This window comes from Helicoverpa zea, chromosome 26 (genome assembly GCF_022581195.2).
Source record: "Helicoverpa zea isolate HzStark_Cry1AcR chromosome 26, ilHelZeax1.1, whole genome shotgun sequence".
Taxonomy (NCBI): Eukaryota; Metazoa; Arthropoda; class Insecta; order Lepidoptera; family Noctuidae; genus Helicoverpa; species Helicoverpa zea.
The window spans coordinates 6655683-6677049 of record NC_061477.1 but is presented as its reverse complement, the minus strand read 5'-3'; the positions used below and the strand labels follow the sequence as shown (position 1 = coordinate 6677049).

Here is a 21367-nt window from a genome sequence, read left to right as displayed (position 1 = left end):
TATATACCGTCAACATTTGGGAAATTGCTATATTGGTCTTTTGGTCATGCATGATCTATTTCCCTTCGCTTCGTTCGGATACAAACATATTTTCTGGGTAGATTTTAATGATGGCAATCTTTATTTAAAAAAAGTCGTCTACACGTCATCTCGGTGTGTTGGCTGTCAAGTTTGCAAATTGTGATTATTTTATGATATTTGAGAAATTTAAAGCTATATCAAAATGGTAATGCTATAAACAGTGTTTATGAACATAAATGTAACTTCCCCACTGCTTTAATTCACATACCTACGTGGTTATTCCCTTAAAGTTTACAAAATCCATCCGGCTTATGTTTATAGTTTCATGAAGTGTTTTTGTGTAATTTCAGGTGCTCATAGCGGCAACAGTATGTACGAAGTCAGGAAAAGGTACTTATCTTGATATTATTCTTACTAGTAATATTCTAAAATCGCAAAAACAGTGAAAAATATGTAAATAAACATAACGTAACTTTCAGCTCTGGTTTCACGTCAATTCGTCGAAATGACGAAGGCACGTATCGAGGGCTTACTTGCTGCCTTCCCGAAGCTCATGACTGGGGGGCGACAACATACATTTGTAGAAACCGAGTCTGTAAGGTAAGAAAAATAATAAAAATGTCTTTTCTTAGGTGTATAATAAATAGTAGTCCATACAATACTGATGTTTCTTGTAAGAAACCATCTTATCCACTCCGTTTCACCCGTGTCCCAAGTTATATAGTATACATTATTTCCTTGAGCTCTGTTGTTGTAGTGAAAAGTGCTGTCAGCCAAAAGTAATATGTTTTTGAGTGCATATTTTATACATTGCAGATATGTATACCAACCGTTGGACAAGTTGTACATGTTACTGATTACTACTAAAGCCAGCAATATCCTGGAAGATCTGGAGACACTGCGTCTGTTCAGCAGAGTGGTGAGTTCATCATTGTGATAATACAGTCAAAATCTGTAATAACGACATTAATGGGACTACTCATATTTAGTTGTAAAAACTGAAAGTTGTAATTACCAGTGACAGGTATAACATATAGCATCCAGCCAGGACTATTAATTTTGGTCAATTTAACCGGTATATGGTTCTAAACAATGTCGCCATAAACGGTTTTGACTGTGTTTTCAATATTTTATACTTTCAGTACAGAGTGATCAAATTTTATAATGATTTTCTACTTGGATGAAGTAAAAATAAAATAAAAGTATTATTTTATTTACATTGGAAGGACTTGGTTTGCCTAATTTATAAATAACATCACGAATATACAACAGGATAACATACTGACTACTTTTTATTTTTATGCAGAATGTTAGTGCATATCGCAAACCCTTGTATATTGCGTATTTACGCAGATCCGTGTCAGCCACAATTAATTTTCTATTGTTAATTTTGAGACTGTTTTGGTGATAAGTTACATCTACACTGCTAACTTTCTGTACGCGTTATCTTATCAAAGTCCATTCATCCAGTATTTGTATACACACATAGATTCTTACAAAATTCAAATTTTTTGTTTTGTCTTTTAAAACAAATTTTAGTATATTTTGCTTTTTACTCAATCAACAGGTGCCTGAATACTGCACTCAGTTGACAGAGGCTGAGGTACTGAACCAAGCTTTCAACCTGCTGTTTGCTTTTGACGAGATTGTGGCTCTCGGGTACAGGGAGAGTGTCAACTTGGCACAGGTTAGTAGTACCTCTAACTGCCAGAATTATCTGTTGTTCAAGAATATAAAGAGATATTAAGACTTATTGCATACTTTGAAATGTATAATTCAGCAAGTCCTAAAGTTTTCTGAAATAGTTTACAGATATTTATAATCATCGGCAAGGATATTGAGCCCTGACCTTCACCTGCGCAGAAGCGATTTATTGGTTTATTGCCTTAAGTGTACAGTGCGCAAAGCGATCCCCACTCTTCCACCGAGAGCTCAATATCCGTGCCGATAACTATAACCCAATTGTCCAACTCTAATTATTGATTTTATTTAAGAGAAAAGAAAAATTTCAAAATGCCCAATTATAATTCTGTTTTGTTTTGTGTTCAGGTTCGCTCCTTCGTCGAAATGGACTCCCATGAAGAGAAGATCTATCAAGCTGTGCGCCAGGTTTGTACAAATTATAATAAATAAGTGTATCAATATCTATCACCAATCAAACATCATCTCAAATAAAATCACAACATTCAGACACAAGAGCGCGAAGCCGCTAACCGCATGCGGGAGAGAGCCAAGGAGCTGCAGCGCGAGAGACTGGAGGCCGCCAAGCGAGGTGTTCCCACACGCAGCCAGATGGCATTCGGTGAGATATCTATTCTATCTATACATATATATAAACGTACCTTGTAAAGCACTGGTACTCAGCTACATCCGGTTAGACTGGAAGCCGACCCCAACACAGTTGGGAAAAAGGCTCGGAGGATGATGACATATATATAAAATTAGATGATCCGGCTAGCTAGGGGAAGCAGTTATCTCAGGACGCAGGTGAAACCGCGGGCGGAAAACTAGTTTATTTATAGAATATACTATTCTTATATTTTGTTACTAGGAAGCAGTTTTAGCAGTTCATCGATGTCTTCATCAGCGGTGTCAGAGCCAATCGCTGAAAAGATTCCCACTACACCTGCGCGTGAGACGTAAGTATAAAGTAGTATGGAACCTCAAACTTATGTATTTGTGTCGTAGTGACTCACCTGAAAGGAAGCATATATATATTTTACTTAAAATATAAAAGGTATTAAACATATACTTAACATTATTATAATACATATTATATACACTTACCATAAATATTTAAAAAATTACATCAAAAAACTCCTCTTCGCTGCCCACCGGGAGTGTACCCAAGAGACTTTTTGATCAAAATAAAAACCAGCCTTTGGGTCACGTGACCTACCTTAATATTTATTATAATGATTATATTGTCCACTATTCTATTCTCTTACTATTCTATTACACAACACCCTTACAGTGTATAATTTGATACTCGTATTGTAAATAGAAAAAATATTGTAATAGTAGAAATGTAAATCTTTCCAAAAGGGGTGAATCGAAAGTTCCAGATCGTACAGAAGTTCATAATTCAATTGTGACTTATAGCAATGTGACTTAAAGGGAGAGTTCTCTGTATTTTTTTTTTATTTATAGGTATTTACTAAAATATCGATCTTTTTAACACGCTTTCATTAGATCGACCTGAATGGTTGTAACTAGTGATGCAACGGATAGTTGTTTGGACGGATACCGGCTATTCGGTCGCATCGCCGACCGAGTATCCGGCCGCCGAATATTCGGCTGGCCAAACGATACCTACATTTTAGTTTGGCAGCGACCGCGTCGTGAAGGATTCAACCTGTTACTTGGTAACGCTTATTTTATTTGATTAAAAATTAACATACGATACGCTACGATTGGTTGAATGGATACCTAATGCTGATTTCTTATCCACATCAAATGAGGCTTTTTGATAAGTTTAAATTGTACGTAAAAGGTAATACTAATAAACGAATATTGATGTTGTTAACCATTTTTCAGAGTTAAATGCCAAACAGAATCACTATTCGGTATACGGCCCAATAGTGCGCAAATATCCAGTATTTGCCCGGATTGTAAAATAATGGCCGGATAGGCTGGATACCGGATAGCAACCGGATATCCGTTGCATCTCTAGTTGTAACTATGTAAGAAAATCTTGGAATCTTAATTTGACCCTTTTGATTTGAATTTCGGTCTTCGATTAGGATGAAATTTTGCACACGCTCTGAGTTCTGATGACAATATATGACTAGCCAAGAAACGTCATTGCAAATCCAATATGGCGGCTTCTCAAAAATGGCGGACTGGCTATTTGAAATCCACTCCCAGGATATGGGTTTTAAATGTAAGGGTTTGCTGTCAGGAATACGAAAAGCGTGATTTTTATCTATATTTACTAAATTTGCGATATTTTTTTTTACTTTAGTGCTCGTCCGGCCGGTCGTTCTGCCATGAAGCTGGGTTCGCGTGGCACGGACGCGGAGTCGTTCGTGTCGCGCCTGCGCAGTGAGGGCGAGGCGGTGCCTGCGCCTGCGCCGCTGCGCCACGACACGCCCAAGCCAAAGCCCACTGATCATAAGGAGTGAGTATAGTAACCGTTCGGCCATGAAGCTGCATTCGCGGGGCACAGACGCGGATTCGTTCATAAGGAGTCAGTCGTTCTCTATTATTATCTACCTAACCATTTCTAAAGTATTGACTAGCTTCCCATTTAGTATACCAAGTAAAGTTATCTCACGAAAAGAATTTGGGATCAACGCATCTTAAGAAGCTTTTTTATTTTTGACACACTTATATTAGTTTCACTTGAAACTGTATGTATGTTAGAAAATCTTATAATCTTAATTTGACCCACATCCCGGCTTCCATTAGGATGAAATTTTGCGCACGCTCTGAGTTCTGATGACAATACATGACTAGCTAAGAAATGTCATTACATATCCAATATGGCGGCCTCCCCAATATGGCGGACTGGCTGTATTAGATTTTGTACTTTTTTGTGCTTGCTAAAGCATGTTATTTTGTCAATAAATCGAAATCTCAAACATGGTTAGTTATTGATATATTTGTTTCAGTGTACACTTGCGTTTCGAAGAGCGCTTGACTTTGGTGGCCGGACGAGATGGTGACGTACAAAACTTTGAACTTAGCGGTACGTTTGCTTCGTATATCTTTAATTTTCATTATTATTGTTTAAAATACATTAGAACGCCGATTATCCGAATAACTGAATCGCAAATTATGTTATCCGAATTGGTCCTGAACTCTATGTACCTTTATTATTGTTGAATTTTTATACTTTGTATTTTTGTTGAGTTCTGATAGGACTGCAACTTACTCGGATCGAGATTTTCAAAGTAGCGTGATTGTAAAATTGTGTTTGTTAAACTTAATGAAAGTTTATTCTATGTTCGTTTTTCTTTATTACCGGGCTATGATCGATTATCCGAATCGACTCCGGTCCCAATTAATTCAGATAATCGGCGTTCTACTATACTTGACTCTTTATTTCGACGTTTCATGGCCTTACTACAAAAACTTAAACATCTGTAGAACACTTGTCTAAAGAAAATATGGCTGCAAAACGGACCTTATTTCAACGTCATAATTTGACAGTGCCGTGTAGCGACGGCTTAAGAATACATATGTCGCTACCCCCTTCTTCCAGTGGGTGTCGTAGAAGTCGACTAATGGAGTCAAAAATGCACCGAACACCGTGCGAGAGAAGGAAAACTCGAAAAAAACCCTCTATCAACCCGTCTGGCCAGTCTGATAGCAGTAGGCTAAATTCCTCAATGTGCAGAACCATAAAGCCACGGCCCCTAGTTCCCGGCAGTCCCGCTATTCCCGGTCACGGTGGCGACCGTGGTTACGGCGGGACAGGGGGTGCGAAGAATCTCCGGGTTACGGGAGGCCACCAAACACAACTGACTCTTGCGACGTACAACGGAAGCACGCTACGGCTTGACTCGCATCTGGCGCGAGGTGGAACTTGGGAAGATTAGGTGGCATATATTAGGGTTATGTGAAGTTCGAAGAGAGGGGGAGGACACCATAACCCTCGAATCAGGTCACCTAATGTACTTCCGAGAGGGAGACCAACAATCCCAAGGTGGCGTTGGGTTTCTGGTTAATAAGTCCCTAGCTGATAACGTTGTGGAGGTGTCTAGTGTGTCGAACAGGGTAGCGTACCTTATCATAAGCTCACCGACAGGTATAGCCTCAAGGTAGTGCAAGTGTACGCACCGACCTCGACACATTCAGACGATGAAGTGGAGGATATGTTTGATGATATATCAAGGGCCTTCCACTTCACTACAAAGACCCATTACACCGTTGTCATGGGGGACTTTAACGCTAAAGTGGGAGTACAGATTTGCGGCGAATCGGCAGTAGGATCCCATGGATTTGGAAGCAGGAATCATAGGGGGCAAATGCTCGTCAACTTCCTCGAACGCGAGGGGCTCTTTTTGATGAACTCCTTTTTCAAAAAGCAGCCCCAAAGGAAGTGGACGTGGCAAAGCCCCGACACTATGACTAAAAATGAGATTGACTTCATCATGACGAACAAGAAGCACATAGTCAGAGATGTCTCCGTGATCAATAGGTTTAATACCGGTAGCGATCACCGACTTGTCCGAGGCTCTCTGAATATCAACTTCAAGGCTGAACGTTCCCGTCTGATGAAGGCCAGGCTCCGACCAACACTGCTCCAAACCATGACAGGATCTGAAAAGTTCCAGTCAAATTTGGAGAACCGATTTGCCGCCGTGGGAACCACAACAGACGTTAACCAGAACCACGAATATGTGGTTCGGATCCTCAGGGAGGAAGGTTCGAGATTCTGTAATATGCAGCGTAAGGGCAAGAAATCAAAGCTTTCGGAAGAGACATTAGGGCTTATGAAGCAACGACGTGAAAACCCGCCTGTCACTTCGTCAGCTCAGCGGGCTCTAAACCAAGTGATCAACAAGCACGTACGACGCGATCTCCGGTGCTCCAATACTCTTGACATTGAAAGAGCAATTGAGCTGAATCGGGGGTCAAAGGTGGTCGTACAATCTCTTGGAAGAAGCCACTTGACTAAGCTGACCACAACAAGTGGAGAAGTCGTTTCTTCGGTGCCGGCAGTCCTTTCGGAAGTGGAAAATTTCTATGGCCGGTTATACGCATCGCATGCATCTCGACCTGATCCCGGAAATGAGGATTCTAGAGCCACATTAACACGCCATTTCACCGAAGACCTGCCAGAAGTCAGCAGTGGCGAAATCGAGATCGCTCTGAGACAGCTCAAAAATGGAAAAGCCCCTGGCGAGGATGGCATTACAACAGAGCTTTTAAAAACAGGAGGTAAGCCCGTACTGGGGGTGCTCCAGAAGCTTTTTAATGCCGTCCTGTTTGAAGGGAGAACTCCAGAGGCGTGGAGTAGGAGTGTTGTCGTCCTGTTCTTCAAAAAGGGAGACAAAACCCAGTTGAAGAACTATCGACCCATTTCCCTCCTAAGCCACGTATATAAGTTGTTCTCAAGAGTGATCACGAACCGACTTGCGCGAAGACTCGACGAATTCCAACCACCGGAGCAGGCTGGGTTTCGGAGCGGATACGGCACCATAGACCACATCCACACAGTGCGGCAGATTATACAGAAGACCGAAGAGTATAATCAGCCCCTGTGTCTAGCATTTGTGGACTATGAGAAGGCCTTTGACTCGGTTGAAATCTGGTCTGTTCTGGAGTCCCTGCAGCTTTGTCAAGTAGATTGGCGATACATCCAAGTGATGAGATGTCTCTACGAAGCCGCTACAATGTCCGTCCAAGTACAGAATCAGCAAACAAGGCCCATACCGTTGCATCGAGGAGTGAGACAAGGGGATGTTATTTCCCCGAAACTGTTCACTAATGCAATGGAGGATATGTTCAAGACGCTGAACTGGAAAGGACGCGACATCAACATCAATGGCGAACACATCTCTCACTTGCGATTTGCTGACGATATCGTCATCATGGCGGAAACGCTGCAAGACCTACAACAGATGCTGAACGACCTGGCTGAATCTTCTCTACGCATCGGCCTACGGATGAACTTGGACAAAACCAAGGTTGCGATACACGGCGCCGTTCTCGAAGTTGTTCGGAAATATGTATACCTCGGGCAGACATTGCAGTTATAGTTCGGCCATTCAGAGAATGCGTTCCTGACACGTCGCGATTGAACTGACGACGTAACTTTGCAATGGCGTTGCAGTTACGATAAAAATATTTTTGCTGGTTGTTTACCGTTTTAACAATTGAGGAGCATTAAAACAACATTATTATATCAATAATCAATGAATGTAGTTACGTCGTCAGTTCAATCGCGACGTGTCAGGAACGCATTCTCTGAATGGCCGAACTATAGGTAGAAACAACTTTGAGGACGAGGTGAATAGGAGAATTCAGTTGGGTTGGGCTGCATTTGGGAAGCTACGTCGAGTCCTAACATCGTCGATCCCACAGTGCCTAAAGACAAAAGTCTTCAATCAGTGCGTCCTACCTGTCATGACTTACGGAGCCGAAACGTGGACACTGACGGTACGGCTGGTCCACAAGTTTAAAGTTGCTCAGCGGGCTATGGAAAGAGCTATGCTCGGCGTTTCTCTGAGGGATCGCATCAGAAATGAGGTAATCCGTCAGAGAACCAAGGTCATCGACATAGCCTACCGAATCAGCAAGCTGAAGTGGCTGTGGGCTGGCCATATTAGCCGAAGAACCGATAACCGTTGGGGAAAACGTGTTCTAGAGTGGAGACCACGCCTCGGCACCGTAGTGTAGGACGTCCTCAGGCACGGTGGAGTGATGACTTGCGCAAGACGGCTGGCAGGAGCTGGATGCGAGAAGCCGAAAATAGATCTCAGTGGCGTGCACTTGGAGAGGCTGATGATGAATTTGACAGTTTTTAGACAAGTGTTGAACAGCCGTTTAAAAGTTTTTGTGGTAAGACGGTCAGTCTTTAGGCAATGTTTTGTATACAATGAGGTATTTTGACCAGGTCTGCTGACTCTTCGCATCAGTAACGAGCAGTTCTCTCGTATACACGTCCATGTTGACAACCAGGACACCAGGCCACTGCAGCTGCAGGTATGCAAACCAAATTCACTCTTTGCTAATTTTATTAATTTATTCCTTTTTTTTTCAAGCAACTAGTGCCCATAAAAATTCAAGTACACATACATCATACATAACAATACTTATAAATACTTAAATACATTCCTCTACAATACTATACATGTATAAATACTTGAATACATTCCTCTACAATACTATACATGTATAAATACTTAAATACATTCCTCTACAATACTATACATGTATAAATACTAGAATACATTCCTCTACAATACTATACATGTATAAATACTTAAATACATTCCTCTACAATACTATACATGTATAAATACTAGAATACATTCCTCTACAATACTATACATGTATAAATACTTATATACATTCCTCTACAATACTATACATGTATAAAAAACTTAACTTCATATATTTTTGCCTTTGTCCTAACGTAGAAATTGATTGAACATTATTCATAGGTAAAGGATCCATAAAAAATATTATTTTATTCAGAAATAGATTCATAAATTACCCATTCCCATTCTGACAGAAAACTAAATCATAAAAAATTAAGGTGTTTCAAACAACATTTTCTTAATTAAGTATGTAATATGTCCATGTAACTTTTTACAAAATACAAATGGCCTTACTACAAAAACTTAAACGTCTGTTTTACACTTGTCTAAAAAAAATGTGGCTGCAAAATGAACCATATGTCAACGTCATAATTTGACATTTTTTTAGACAAGTCTTAAACTGACGTTTAAAAGTTTTTGTGGTAAGACGGTGAATGTTTTAATTCTATACCAAAACATTTTGACATTATTTTACTTTGTGATTAGAGTCTCCTTTTAAGCAAGTAATGCTTGTGTTAGGAGACTCGGCTCTTCCATTTTTGATTTGACAGAAAAAAAGTATTTACTTACAGTTTGTTTAGACTTTGACGTGACAACGTCTTATAAATCGATGGAGCCGGCTGCACGCACGAAAAAACATGACTCATGCGGCGTTACCTCGCTCTGAGGCGTTCCGTTTAAGGCTTGAAGTGCAAGCGAGAGCACGCAACGAGCAACAAAGAGGCACGATCGGCCTCCGCGTTCGGCAACGTTCGACATCTGACGATCAATTTCTTATGACGTTGTCACGTTCGACTATCGTCAGTAAACCGACTTTACAGACAACCGTTTTTTTTTGTAATAATAATAACCGTCTGTTTTTTATTGGTAATTTTATTGTTTTTGTTAAAGTAAATTGCAATAAATGGTACATGTGTCAATTTAAATTTAAATAATGTGTATAGCTATTAACAATATAGGTAACAATATAGGTTATGATTACCTGGAATAAATATATATATATTTTTTTTGTCAGACGCATCCGAACGTTGACAAAGAAGCGTTCCGGTCTGTCGGCGTGATCGGCCTCAAGCAGAGCCAGCGAGCCTTCCCGCTCAACAGCGACGTCGGCGTCCTCAAGTGGCGCCTCAACGCTAGCGACGACAAGCTGGCGCCGCTCTCAGGTACCCCCATCTCAGCCATAGCACGTCCACAGCTGAACATAGGCCTCGCCCTTTTTTTTTTTTTTTAACGACGTCAAAAATCATCCCAATGACCCCTCCCGCTGTGGGTTAGCAGCGGTGAGCGAGTGTCAGACTCTTACTGACTAAAAACCGTCGTGTTCCGTCATAGGCCTTTTATGTACCAGGGCCGTGGTATCTCTTTCGAACAACCCGCAGCCCCGGCAGACCTTGGCCCTGCTGGGGGCAGTATTAATTGAGTGTTGAGTGTTTTGGGTGCATTCAGCCTCTTAACACGTATATAATGTTGCAGTGAACTGCTGGCCGTCAGAGGGCGCGGGCGGCGGCTGCGACGTCAACATCGAGTACGAGCTGGAACACGAACATCTCACGCTCACCGACGTCAACATACATATACCGCTGCCGTTAGTATTATGTTTATCTTTATTTATTACTTTACTAGCTTTCACCCGCGGTTTCACCCGCGTCCCGTAGCCGGATGGTGACAAAAACTATCCTAAAACATTCTCCCGGGTCTAAGTTACCTCCCCTCTAATTTTCAGCCAAATCGGTCAAGCCGTTTACATGTTATGTCGTGACAACGGAAAGCGGGTTTCATTCTTATATATATAGATAGATGTACAAAGTAACACACAGAACACGTCAACATACATATGCCGCTGCCATTAGTACTGTGTTCATCTTTATTTATTTAATACTTTATGTACAAAGTAACACACAGAACACGAACAAGAAGAAAAATGGAACAAAGGCACAGCTTATTTCATATAAAATTTCTTCCAGCAGGTCCGTTTATCTTTATTTTTACACTCATTATTATAAGGAGAAAAAATTATATTTTATGGACTCCCCAATATTTTACCCCTTTTTAAAATACACATACTGCCTATGTTAATATTATATGTATAAAAATTTCAGAAATGTATTTGTCATAGTTACTTTGCAATTTACAGATATCTAAATCTAATTCGACATAGTACATACTTACAAATATTTCCTTAAGTAAAACTTAACTATATATCCTTACATAGTACACAGTAAGTGGCCCTTGTGAACTTACATAGTACACAGTAAGTGGCCCTTGTGAACTTACATAGTACACAGTAAGTGGCCCTTGTGAACTTACATAGTACACAGTAAGTGGCCCTTGTGAACTTACATAGTACACAGTAAGTGGCCCTTGTGAACTTACATAGTACACAGTAAGTGGCCCTTGTGAACTTACATAGTACACAGTAAGTGGCCCTTGTGAACTTACATAGTACACAGTAAGTGGCCCTTGTGAACTTACATAGTACACAGTAAGTGGCCCTTGTGAACTTATATAGTACACAGTAAGTGGCCCTTGTGAACTTACATAGTACACAGTAAGTGGCCCTTGTGAACTTACATAGTACACAGTAAGTGGCCCTTGTGAACTTACATAGTACACAGTAAGTGGCCCTTGTGAACTCGTTCAGTGTACAGTTAAATATGTTGAGTGTGTCACCATTTCATTAAAGTTGTCTCAATAGGGCTTCAGCGTTTTGGTTTCGGCCCCACGTTCGCCTCCCAAAAAGTGGTAAAGGGCGGGGCGTTTTGGGGGCTGTCTTTTTTTTTGACGTTCGAAAAGTGCTAATCTATCAGCCTTATTGGAATAGAAAACTTGAGTTTGGAATATGTATTGTTAGGAGCCAAGATATAGCAACACTCACGAACCTATATAAGCAACGTCACACCGTTGACAGCTCTCTTTTGCTCGAGTGTCGTCGCGGCGGTTACATCTCTCAAGGGACGTGAGACATTATTTTTTTCCAAGTTTTTGTACCTCTTTATAATTTTTTGCTTATTTGTGTGTAAATCTAATGTGTGATGATTGTTATTTTGTTCCTTAATTAAAAATAAAGATTTGAATGATTTGAGTCGTGTGTTGTGTTGTTTTTTTTTAAATATCCGAGCTTCTGATTCCTAAAATCAGAAGTGGGATAAAGAATAGCTTCACTCGCCCACTAGATATCTGGTAAAAACATTTAAGGAACAAAATATCAAAATATTTTCTACCCGCAAACTTTTACTTTTGGTTTTCGACATTGTTGATATTTTACGTGTGTGATACCGAATCCTTGTGCCCGAAATGCCGAGAAGTCATGAACGTCGTCGTTCACGAGTTCGATCTCGACGCGGTTCGCGAGATGAGTCCCCTACTAGTAAAACCGAAGATAGGTCACGCCGTAGATCACGACGGAATCGCCATCGGGAACGTAGCGACTCCGAGGGATATTCGTATTATCGCCACGACGAGGCCCGCGACCACCGCCGTTCTAGATCTCGATCTCCACATACACCCCCGCGTGCAAGGTACTCTTCAGTGACTCCACGTACTAATAACTCGTTACAAGATACTCTCAGTAATATTATGACAAGGCTTGATGCTATCGAGCACAACGGAGCGAACGCGGTGTCCAAGCCTGATAATTCGGATTCGGTTCGTGAACCCGCTTCGCGTTCTCGTAGTCTCGTTGACTTGAGCGATGTTCCGCAACATGTTCGCACTAATAATCCCGAGGGTTCCTCAACGACAGTTCATGCGGACCATCCAAGTGCTCTCGGATCCGAAGCCGCGTCCACTGTGACCATGCTCGCGGAAGCTTTGAGATCTTTGCAGCCTGTTAGGTCACATAACTATTACGTATCTAATTTCGATCCGAACCTACACGATATTGACGCATGGTGCGAGGAAGTGGACCGAGCGGCAGTCGCGAACGGTTGGAGGGACCATGAATGTTTGTCGCGAGTAGCTTCCTGCCTTAAAGGTGATGCAAAAGTTTGGCTCAACGAATGGGTCACCAATGATCGAACGTGGTCAAATTTCAAACTTGAGTTTAAACCCCTTTGTCCCCGTAAACTAGACTACGCAAACATTTTATTCGAAACCATGAACACGACATCCGACAAATACACGACATATGCGGAATATGCCCGCCGTACCTTATTACGCTTAAGGATAGTTAAGGGTCTTAGCGATGAGTTACGAACTTTAATTGTCATACGCGGTATCGATAACCCACAAATTAGAGCAGCAGCGGCAAACGCAAATCTGGCAACCGAAGAGTTAGTCTCGTTCCTTTCAATTTATGTGAAACCGAGTCGCACCAAACCCGATTCTCGTGGTACCGTGGCAAATAAACATCTGTCTTCGAACTCATCCTTTGAACGCGAACCCAAGTGTTACATATGCAACCGGCGTGGACACGTGGGTCGCAATTGTATCAAAAAGACTCGCAATGAACTTAGTGATAAGACTAACGTAAAATCCGGAACACAAAGTTCTGCGACCGACACCACTGCCCCTAACAAATCCGAATTACTGTGCTCGTTCTGTAAGAAAAGGGGGCACACAGAAGAAAAGTGCTTCGCCAAGAACCGCTCCGAACAAAGGAATCAGCGAAACGTTAACTTGTGCACGAGTTTCGCAAAAAACGAGACAGACATTGTAACGGCTGTTGTCCAAGGCGTCCCCATGGACGCGCTCATAGATAGTGGAGCCCAAAACGTGTCGCTAATTTCTTCTGATGTTCTGAAGCACCTATCTTGCCAAGTTAAACCAACGCACTGTGTTCTCAAGGGAATAGGCGAGCGGGAAATCGTAGCTTCTTCATTCATTACGGCTAATATTGAGCTTAGTGACATTTCTATAGAGGCTGACCTAGTGGTAGTGCCAAAGTCATGTATGAACACTTCTCTTATTATTGGAACAGACGTCCTTAACCGGGATGGCGTCACGTATGTACGCAGTAAAGACAGACAGTACATCACTCGAACTAACGACACTCCTGCTTGCGTAAACGAAGTCCTACGTCTCGACCAAACGTTAGTCAATTCTCCTTCGCAAGGCGCTCTGCGCGATTCCCTAATGTCTGTGATTAACAAATTTTCGAACTTTTTTATCACTGGTACCGCGACCAGTACAGTTACAACGGGTTACATGGAGATCAAGCTAGTTAACACCACTCCCATCGTATACCGACCTTACAAGCTCTCTTATAACGAGAAACTTATAGTACGCGATATAATAAGAGATTTATTAGATAAAGGCATTATCAGGGAATCACGATCGGAGTACGCCAGCCCCATAATACTGGTGAAGAAGAAGGACGGGTCCGACCGAATGTGCGTCGACTACAGGGCACTTAATCGTGTTACTGAGAAGGAAAGATATCCTCTCCCCCTGATAGACGATCACATTGATCGGTTGGGTCGCTACACCTTCTTCAGCAGTTTAGACATGGCTACTGGTTTTCACCAGATCAGAATAAAAGAGAGCTCAGTTCATGTGACAGGATTCGTCACACCAGAAGGGCACTACGAATTTTTGAAAATGCCATATGGCTTGACGAACTCCCCGATCGTATACCAACGGATAATAAATCAAACCCTTCGTGAATTTATCAATGCCGGAAACGTGCTGGTTTATATCGATGACGTCCTCCTGCTAAGTAACACTGCAGAGGACGGCATCGTCTTGCTCGAGAGAGTCCTACAAACACTCACTAACTCAGGCTTTTCAATAAATTTAAAAAAATGCTCTTTCTTGACAACCGAAGTCGAATACTTGGGTAGGTCGATAAGTTTTGGTCAGGTACGACCGAGCTCTAGGAAAATAGCGGCATTAAAAAACTCCCCAGCTCCCAAAAACGTCAGGCAGGTTCGACAATTATTAGGACTGGCAGGATACTTCCGCAAATATATTAAAAACTACGCAACCAAGACCGCATGCATAGCCCATTTAACTCGAAAAGGAGTAAATTTTCATTGGGCTGAAGAACAGGAACAAGTTCGGCAAGAGTTAATACAATGCTTGACTAGTGAACCTGTTCTTACGATTTTTAATCCTGAACTTGACACTGAAGTTCACACAGACGCGAGCTCCGCCGGTTATGGAGCAGTACTTTTACAAACTGACACTGATGGTGGAAAACATGTGGTGGCATACTTCAGTAAGGTTACGCAGGGAGCAGAGAGCAAATACCATAGCTACGAATTGGAGACGTTAGCGGTCGTGAAGGCCTTGCAGCATTTTCGCCATTATTTGGTGGGTTTGCAATTCAAGGTCGTCACAGACTGCAACGCCCTCAAGTCCACGGAACGCAAAAAGGATCTGCTGCCTCGCGTAGCTCGATGGTGGATTTATCTCCAGGATTTTAATTTCTCCCTTGAGTACAGAAAAGGAGTTATGCTTCCGCATGCCGACTACCTCAGCAGAAACCCAGTCTCCACCATAAATCAAATAACGCGACCCCGTAACTGGGCGCAAATAGCGCAAAACGCGGATCATGAAACTAGAGACCTTATACAAAAACTGTCAGAAGGTCAGCTCGACTCTAGTCGATACGTCCTGAAGAATGACCTATTGTATTACAAATACACGCCAGTCGGTGAAGAAGCTCGCCTTCTTTGTTTTATACCCAAGGGCCATCGACTCAGCCTTTTACGAATCTTCCACGATGAGCATGAGCACATTGGTGCTGATAAAACTCTACACCTCATCTCGAAACATTTCTGGTTCCCCGGGCTCCGCCAATTTGTATCTAAATACGTCTCCCATTGCTTAGTATGTATTTCTAAAAAGCGAGTGCCTCGGGCACCGCTACAAAACATCTCATCCTGGTCAAAACCCGAAATCCCTTTCGATACCGTTCATGTCGATGCCCTAGGACCATTGCCAGAGTCAGAAGGTTACAAATTTGTTCTAGTGTTAGTTGATGCTTTTACAAAGTTCTGTATGTTGTACCCTATCTACCGCCAAGACACCGGTGAATTAAAACGCGTCATGTCTCAGGCCGTTTCTCTATTTGGAGTTCCCAGACTGCTAGTTACTGACAGGGGTAGGATGTTTGAGTCTACGGACTTTGTGCAGTGGATATCCGAACTGGGTTCAGACCTGCACTACATAACTCCTGAAATGCACGGCGCGAACGGACAAGTGGAACGGTATATGAGAACCGTTCTTAACATGCTTCGTATCGAAGTGGGGCATAAGAACGCCTCCTGGTCGACCACACTTTGGAAGCTACAACTAGTACTAAATATCAGCAAGCAGAAAACCACTCAATCCTCAGCCATAAGTTTAATGATTGGTACAGACGCCTCTACTCCAGCCATACGATCGTTGATACGGGATTTAGCTACGAGTACTCCAGATACCAACAGAGAAGCTCTGCGGGAGATGCGTCGAAGTCGTGCCAGCCAACTGATGGAGAAGAATCGAGAACAGCAAGACGCCTCAGCCAACCAGTCTAGACGTCCACCGCGTGAATACAAGGTTGATGACCTAGCTTTTGTTATAAAGTACTCTCAATCAACGGGCAAATTGGACCCTGGGATGCGAGGACCATATAGAGTGACCAAAGTCCTACCTAATGGTCGCTACGAACTTAGACTACTCGGTGGAAGCTGCGGGAAAACCACTCAAGCAGCCTCTCAATACATGGTGCCTTGGAAAGGAGAATGGTGCCCAGAAAGTTGTGCCGCTTTCTTTGAAAGTGAGTAAGATGAACTCATTCTGTTTTTGGTTTCAGAAGCGCTACTCTCTGTGGCGTTAGTCGCCGAACATACGGGTTAGTCCCATCGGGTTAGTCCCATCGGGTTAGTCCCATCGGGTTAGTCCCAACGGGTTAGTCCCAATGGCATTAGTCGCCCAATAATGGGATGTGTTCCCGCTTGTTAGCTGCTGTGGTCACGTATAAGGCAACGATGTAGGATGGTTGGGACGCCTACTATCTTATATCATTAGCCACTTTCCTGTTACATGTAATCATTAATTAAGTGATCAGCATTCATGTGTTATTTTGTGTGAATAACCATCACAAACTTTCAGGTGACGATACTGACGAGGCCGAGCACAGATCAGATCACTTGGAAGATGGAAACCCAGCGCCCGTTTCGGTTGGGCTATCCATGCCGAGCTTAGATGAAGAGTTCGGAACACTACAGCACCCCGCTGCAGCTACACCCCAAGAAGTACAAGTCGAGGACGACTTGCCGTCAGGAGAGGCCGTGTTAGGAGCCAAGATATAGCAACACTCACGAACCTATATAAGCAACGTCACACCGTTGACAGCTCTCTTTTGCTCGAGTGTCGTCGCGGCGGTTACATCTCTCAAGGGACGTGAGACATTATTTTTTTCCAAGTTTTTGTACCTCTTTATAATTTTTTGCTTATTTGTGTGTAAATCTAATGTGTGATGATTGTTATTTTGTTCCTTAATTAAAAATAAAGATTTGAATGATTTGAGTCGTGTGTTGTGTTGTTTTTTTTTAAATATCCGAGCTTCTGATTCCTAAAAGTATTAATTAACATAGAATAGAATAATAGTTTATTTGCAACTGAATGAACGTACAATATATTTTTTGTTACCATAAATACAGATGTTACAAAAATACAATTGGAGATCCTTGTACATTCTATCTTAACTTGGGCATGCAAAAATAAAAACATTTAGGATTGAATTAAGTTAATTACAGTATTGAAATTTGTATGTTATGACATGTCTATTTTGTCATTTATAAATTCAGAGATGGAATAATAACATAAAAACACCTATATATGTACTACATTGTCATTTTTCTTTCTTTCTTTCTAATGGTATGTTGTATGGCAGGTCCGGCAACACTCAGGTGGTGGTACATCAGTGGGAAGGCAGTTACTCGCAGAAGGGCCGCACACTGCTGTGGACTATCCCCATCATCAACAAGCAACAGAAGTCTGCCAGCCTCGAGTTCACGTGAGTACTCACTTTGTGTGCAAAATCAAATGTTTTTTATTTCAAACAGGCCTTTGCAGACTCCTATAAAACGTCACACTAGTTGCACGGTTCCAAAAAGTTGGTCTCATGGAGAAGAGCCGACAAGAAACTCCGTATTAATTATTAATTAACTCTATAGTTCTTGCTAAGTTATATGTAGAGGTGCTTGAAAGAATGGGCTGAAAATACGTCCGCTAACGACTATTATATCGTGTAACGTGCTAATGTCAAAGGTCTTCCCTACTAATATTATAAATACGTCCGCTAACGACTATTATATCGTGTAACGTGCTAATGTCAAAGGTCTTCCCTACTAATATTATAAATACGTCCGCTAACGACTATTATATCGTGTAACGTGCTAATGTCAAAGGTCTTCCCTACTAATATTATAAATACGTCCGCTAACGACTATTATATCGTGTAACGTGCTAATGTCAAAGGTCTTCCCTACTAATATTATAAATACGTCCGCTAACGACTATTATATCGTGTAACGTGCTAATGTCAAAGGTCTTCCCTACTAATATTATAAACAACGGCGGATCCAGGGGGTAGGTCACAAGGTCATGACCCCCCCCTGGGCCAGGTTCAGGACCTAAGAGGACTAATAATTGAAATGGTTAAACACGATGTTTTTGTTATAAGTATAAGATAATTTTTATTCCGAGTGAATAGGTAGAGTATTTTTGCTGAAGAATTCGTGCTCGCAACGCTCGCTCTCTATTCTTTATTTACTCTTTATCCGTACCCAAAAGGAGGAAACGGGACCCTGTTACTAAGAATCCGCTGTCCGGGTTGTCTACATTACATGCTCCAACTAAGTGAAAAAAATTCTAGCTCGCTACGCTCGCGAGTAAATGACTATGTCTGTGCTGTATTTCTGATTGTTTATTATTTTTATTGACGCACCGAATCAACGAACACAAATGGCACTCGCTCTAATCACGGTTCCTTTTTATTTGTACGTAATTCCCAGTCTGATTTGTGAGTCTTCAAACAAATAATCTAAAAAAGTTCGCGCTCGCTGCGCTCGCGGCTACTTGTTGCTTTACAATGTACTTAATCAGGTGCTTTTGTGTCGTAGGCTCAAAAAATTTCGCGCTCGCTTCGCTCGCGCAATATGAAGTTATCAAGGCAGGATACATATAATTACCTTGCCTTGAATACTTCATAAGTCAAATATAGCAAAAAAAATATATTAATGGAGTCCTCAAAAACAAAACAGTTTACGCTTCCGACTGCTTGTTACTTTACAGCGGTTTTTAAAACATAAACTTTTTGTGTCCCAAAATTAAAAAATTTGCGCGCTCGCTTCGCTCGCGCTAATTTTTACAATTACGTTGTCCTGTCTCAAATTTCATAACTTAAATCTGGCCAACAGTTTGAGCCTACAATGATTTGGAAACATTTTAACCTACCAAAAAAGTGACTTTCGTTCGAACGTTCTTATTTATATTCCTTGTAAAGTACTTCGATCAATATGTACTACTCATAATCTTTCAATAGATACATAGATGGCGCTTGGGTGATGATTGCACCCAGGCGCTACATGAGCTAGAGACGGCCCTAATCTCATGAACCCTTACCAATAGTAAGACAATTGAAGTTTTCACAGAAAATGTTTTACTGTTGCTGCAATAAAAAAACGTACGCGCCCTTTTCTGCGTACACAATACTTTTCAAACGTTAAGTCTTCAACCTGAAAAAAATCTCGCGCTTGCTATGATCGCGCTTTCTTGTATTTGTGCTGTTTATTTGTTATACAGCAAGAAAGCATTTTCATCTACTTTTAGTCCTCGAACTGAATAAAAATTTTCGCGCACGCTTTTTTCAATTTCGCATCTGTGATTATGTCCAAGAAATCGCGTTCGCTCAGCTCGGACCATTTCCTAGATAAAAAAACTTTTTTAACCTTAGTCCTCGACCTGAACACAAAATTTTCGCGGTCGCGTCGCTCGCGCTTTTTTGTTTGGCACCTGTGTGTAGTATATAAATATGTACGAGAAATTGCGCTCACTCTGCTCTGGCCATTTTCTACATGAAAACACTTTTCTTAACATTCGTAAAAATTTCGAGCTCGCTCCGTACGTACTTATTGTATTTATACTACTACTTTTAATATTAAAAGAAGTATACGCTACAATATAATATTTTTTGTGACTTGACCATGCTGGGTGACCCCCCCCTGGCGCCGAAGCTGGATCCGCCCTTGATTATAAATACGTCCGCTAACGACTATTATATCGTGTAACGTGCTAATGTCAAAGGTCTCTCTACTAATATTATAAATGAAAAAGTAACTCTGTCTGTCTGTCTGTTACGCTTTCACGTCTAAACCACTGAACTGATTTTAATAAAATTTGGTACAGAGATAGAGTACCGATCGAACCGATCGACACCCGCAACTCCTCATAGGTCCAGTTGAAAACCAGCGTCAGACACTAGGTGTCTGGCATAATGCTGAACTGGATCTATTTGGCGCAACCTTTTCTTACTTTTATTTTATTCTATTTTTATTTCTATGTGTATGACCTTGAGAATCAACATAGGATAGTTTTTATCCCGGACTTTTGAAGAATTCTCTTGGAAACGCGATATAACCGAACTCTACGCGGGCGAAGCCGCGGGTTCCGCCCGCTGAGTTCGCTAGTATGAAATAAAAACCTTTGACTTTAACCAAGTTCCCCGTTCTTGCAGTGTTACCCCAGCGGTACCGAACGACTTCTTCCCCCTGACGGTGACCTGGACATCAGACACCTCGCTCGCACTCCTCAAGGCTACGAAGGTAACGCATGCGGAAGATAATTCACCCGTCGACTACTCCCAAGAAATCAGCTTCCACCCAGATAAGTATGAAATTGTGTAAAAACGTCTATATAAGACTCAATATTCTAAAAATCTTGAAACTAGCTGTTGTCTGTAAGTACCTCCCACGCCTGCATATAAAGTAGCATATCCAAAGTAATATTGTAAATGCGAAAGTAAGTCTGTCTGTCGTTTCTTCACCCCTATACTACTGAACCGATTTGTGAGAAATTTGGTACAGACATAGTTTGGAACTTGAGACAGGACATAGGATTTTTATTACAAAAAAAATATAAAAATAAAATGTATTCCGGCCATATAGAGCCATCTATTGGTCAAACCCAAAAATCTGCCGGTCGTCACTATTCCACGCGAACGAAGTCGTGGGCAAAAACTAGTCTTCTAAAATAAGAACCCTTTCAAAACTATTGAACTGATTTGAAAAATTCACTGTTGGGAAGCTAGACTATCCCCGAGTAATATGGGCTATCCTTACTAATATTATAAATGCGAAAGTAACTCTGTCTGTCTGTCTGTTACGCTTTCACGTCTAAACCACTGAACTGATTTTAATACAATT

General features: G+C 41.6%; 1 protein-coding gene across 1 annotated transcript; it reads left to right on the top strand.

Annotated features, from left to right (window-relative positions):
* The first annotated feature begins 78 nt into the window (after window positions 1-78).
* Window positions 79-21336, top strand: LOC124643170 (coatomer subunit delta). Its single transcript, XM_047182045.1, has 15 exons — window positions 79-226; window positions 372-411; window positions 501-621; window positions 838-940; window positions 1589-1708; window positions 2071-2130; window positions 2212-2323; window positions 2573-2660; window positions 3986-4141; window positions 4635-4711; window positions 8588-8676; window positions 10030-10177; window positions 10488-10599; window positions 17836-17958; window positions 20680-21336. The coding sequence occupies exons 1-15, from the start codon at window positions 224-226 to the stop codon at window positions 20846-20848; spliced, it is 1521 nt and encodes a 506-aa protein (XP_047038001.1). The 5' UTR covers window positions 79-223; the 3' UTR covers window positions 20849-21336.
* Window positions 21337-21367: the final 31 nt, after the last annotated feature.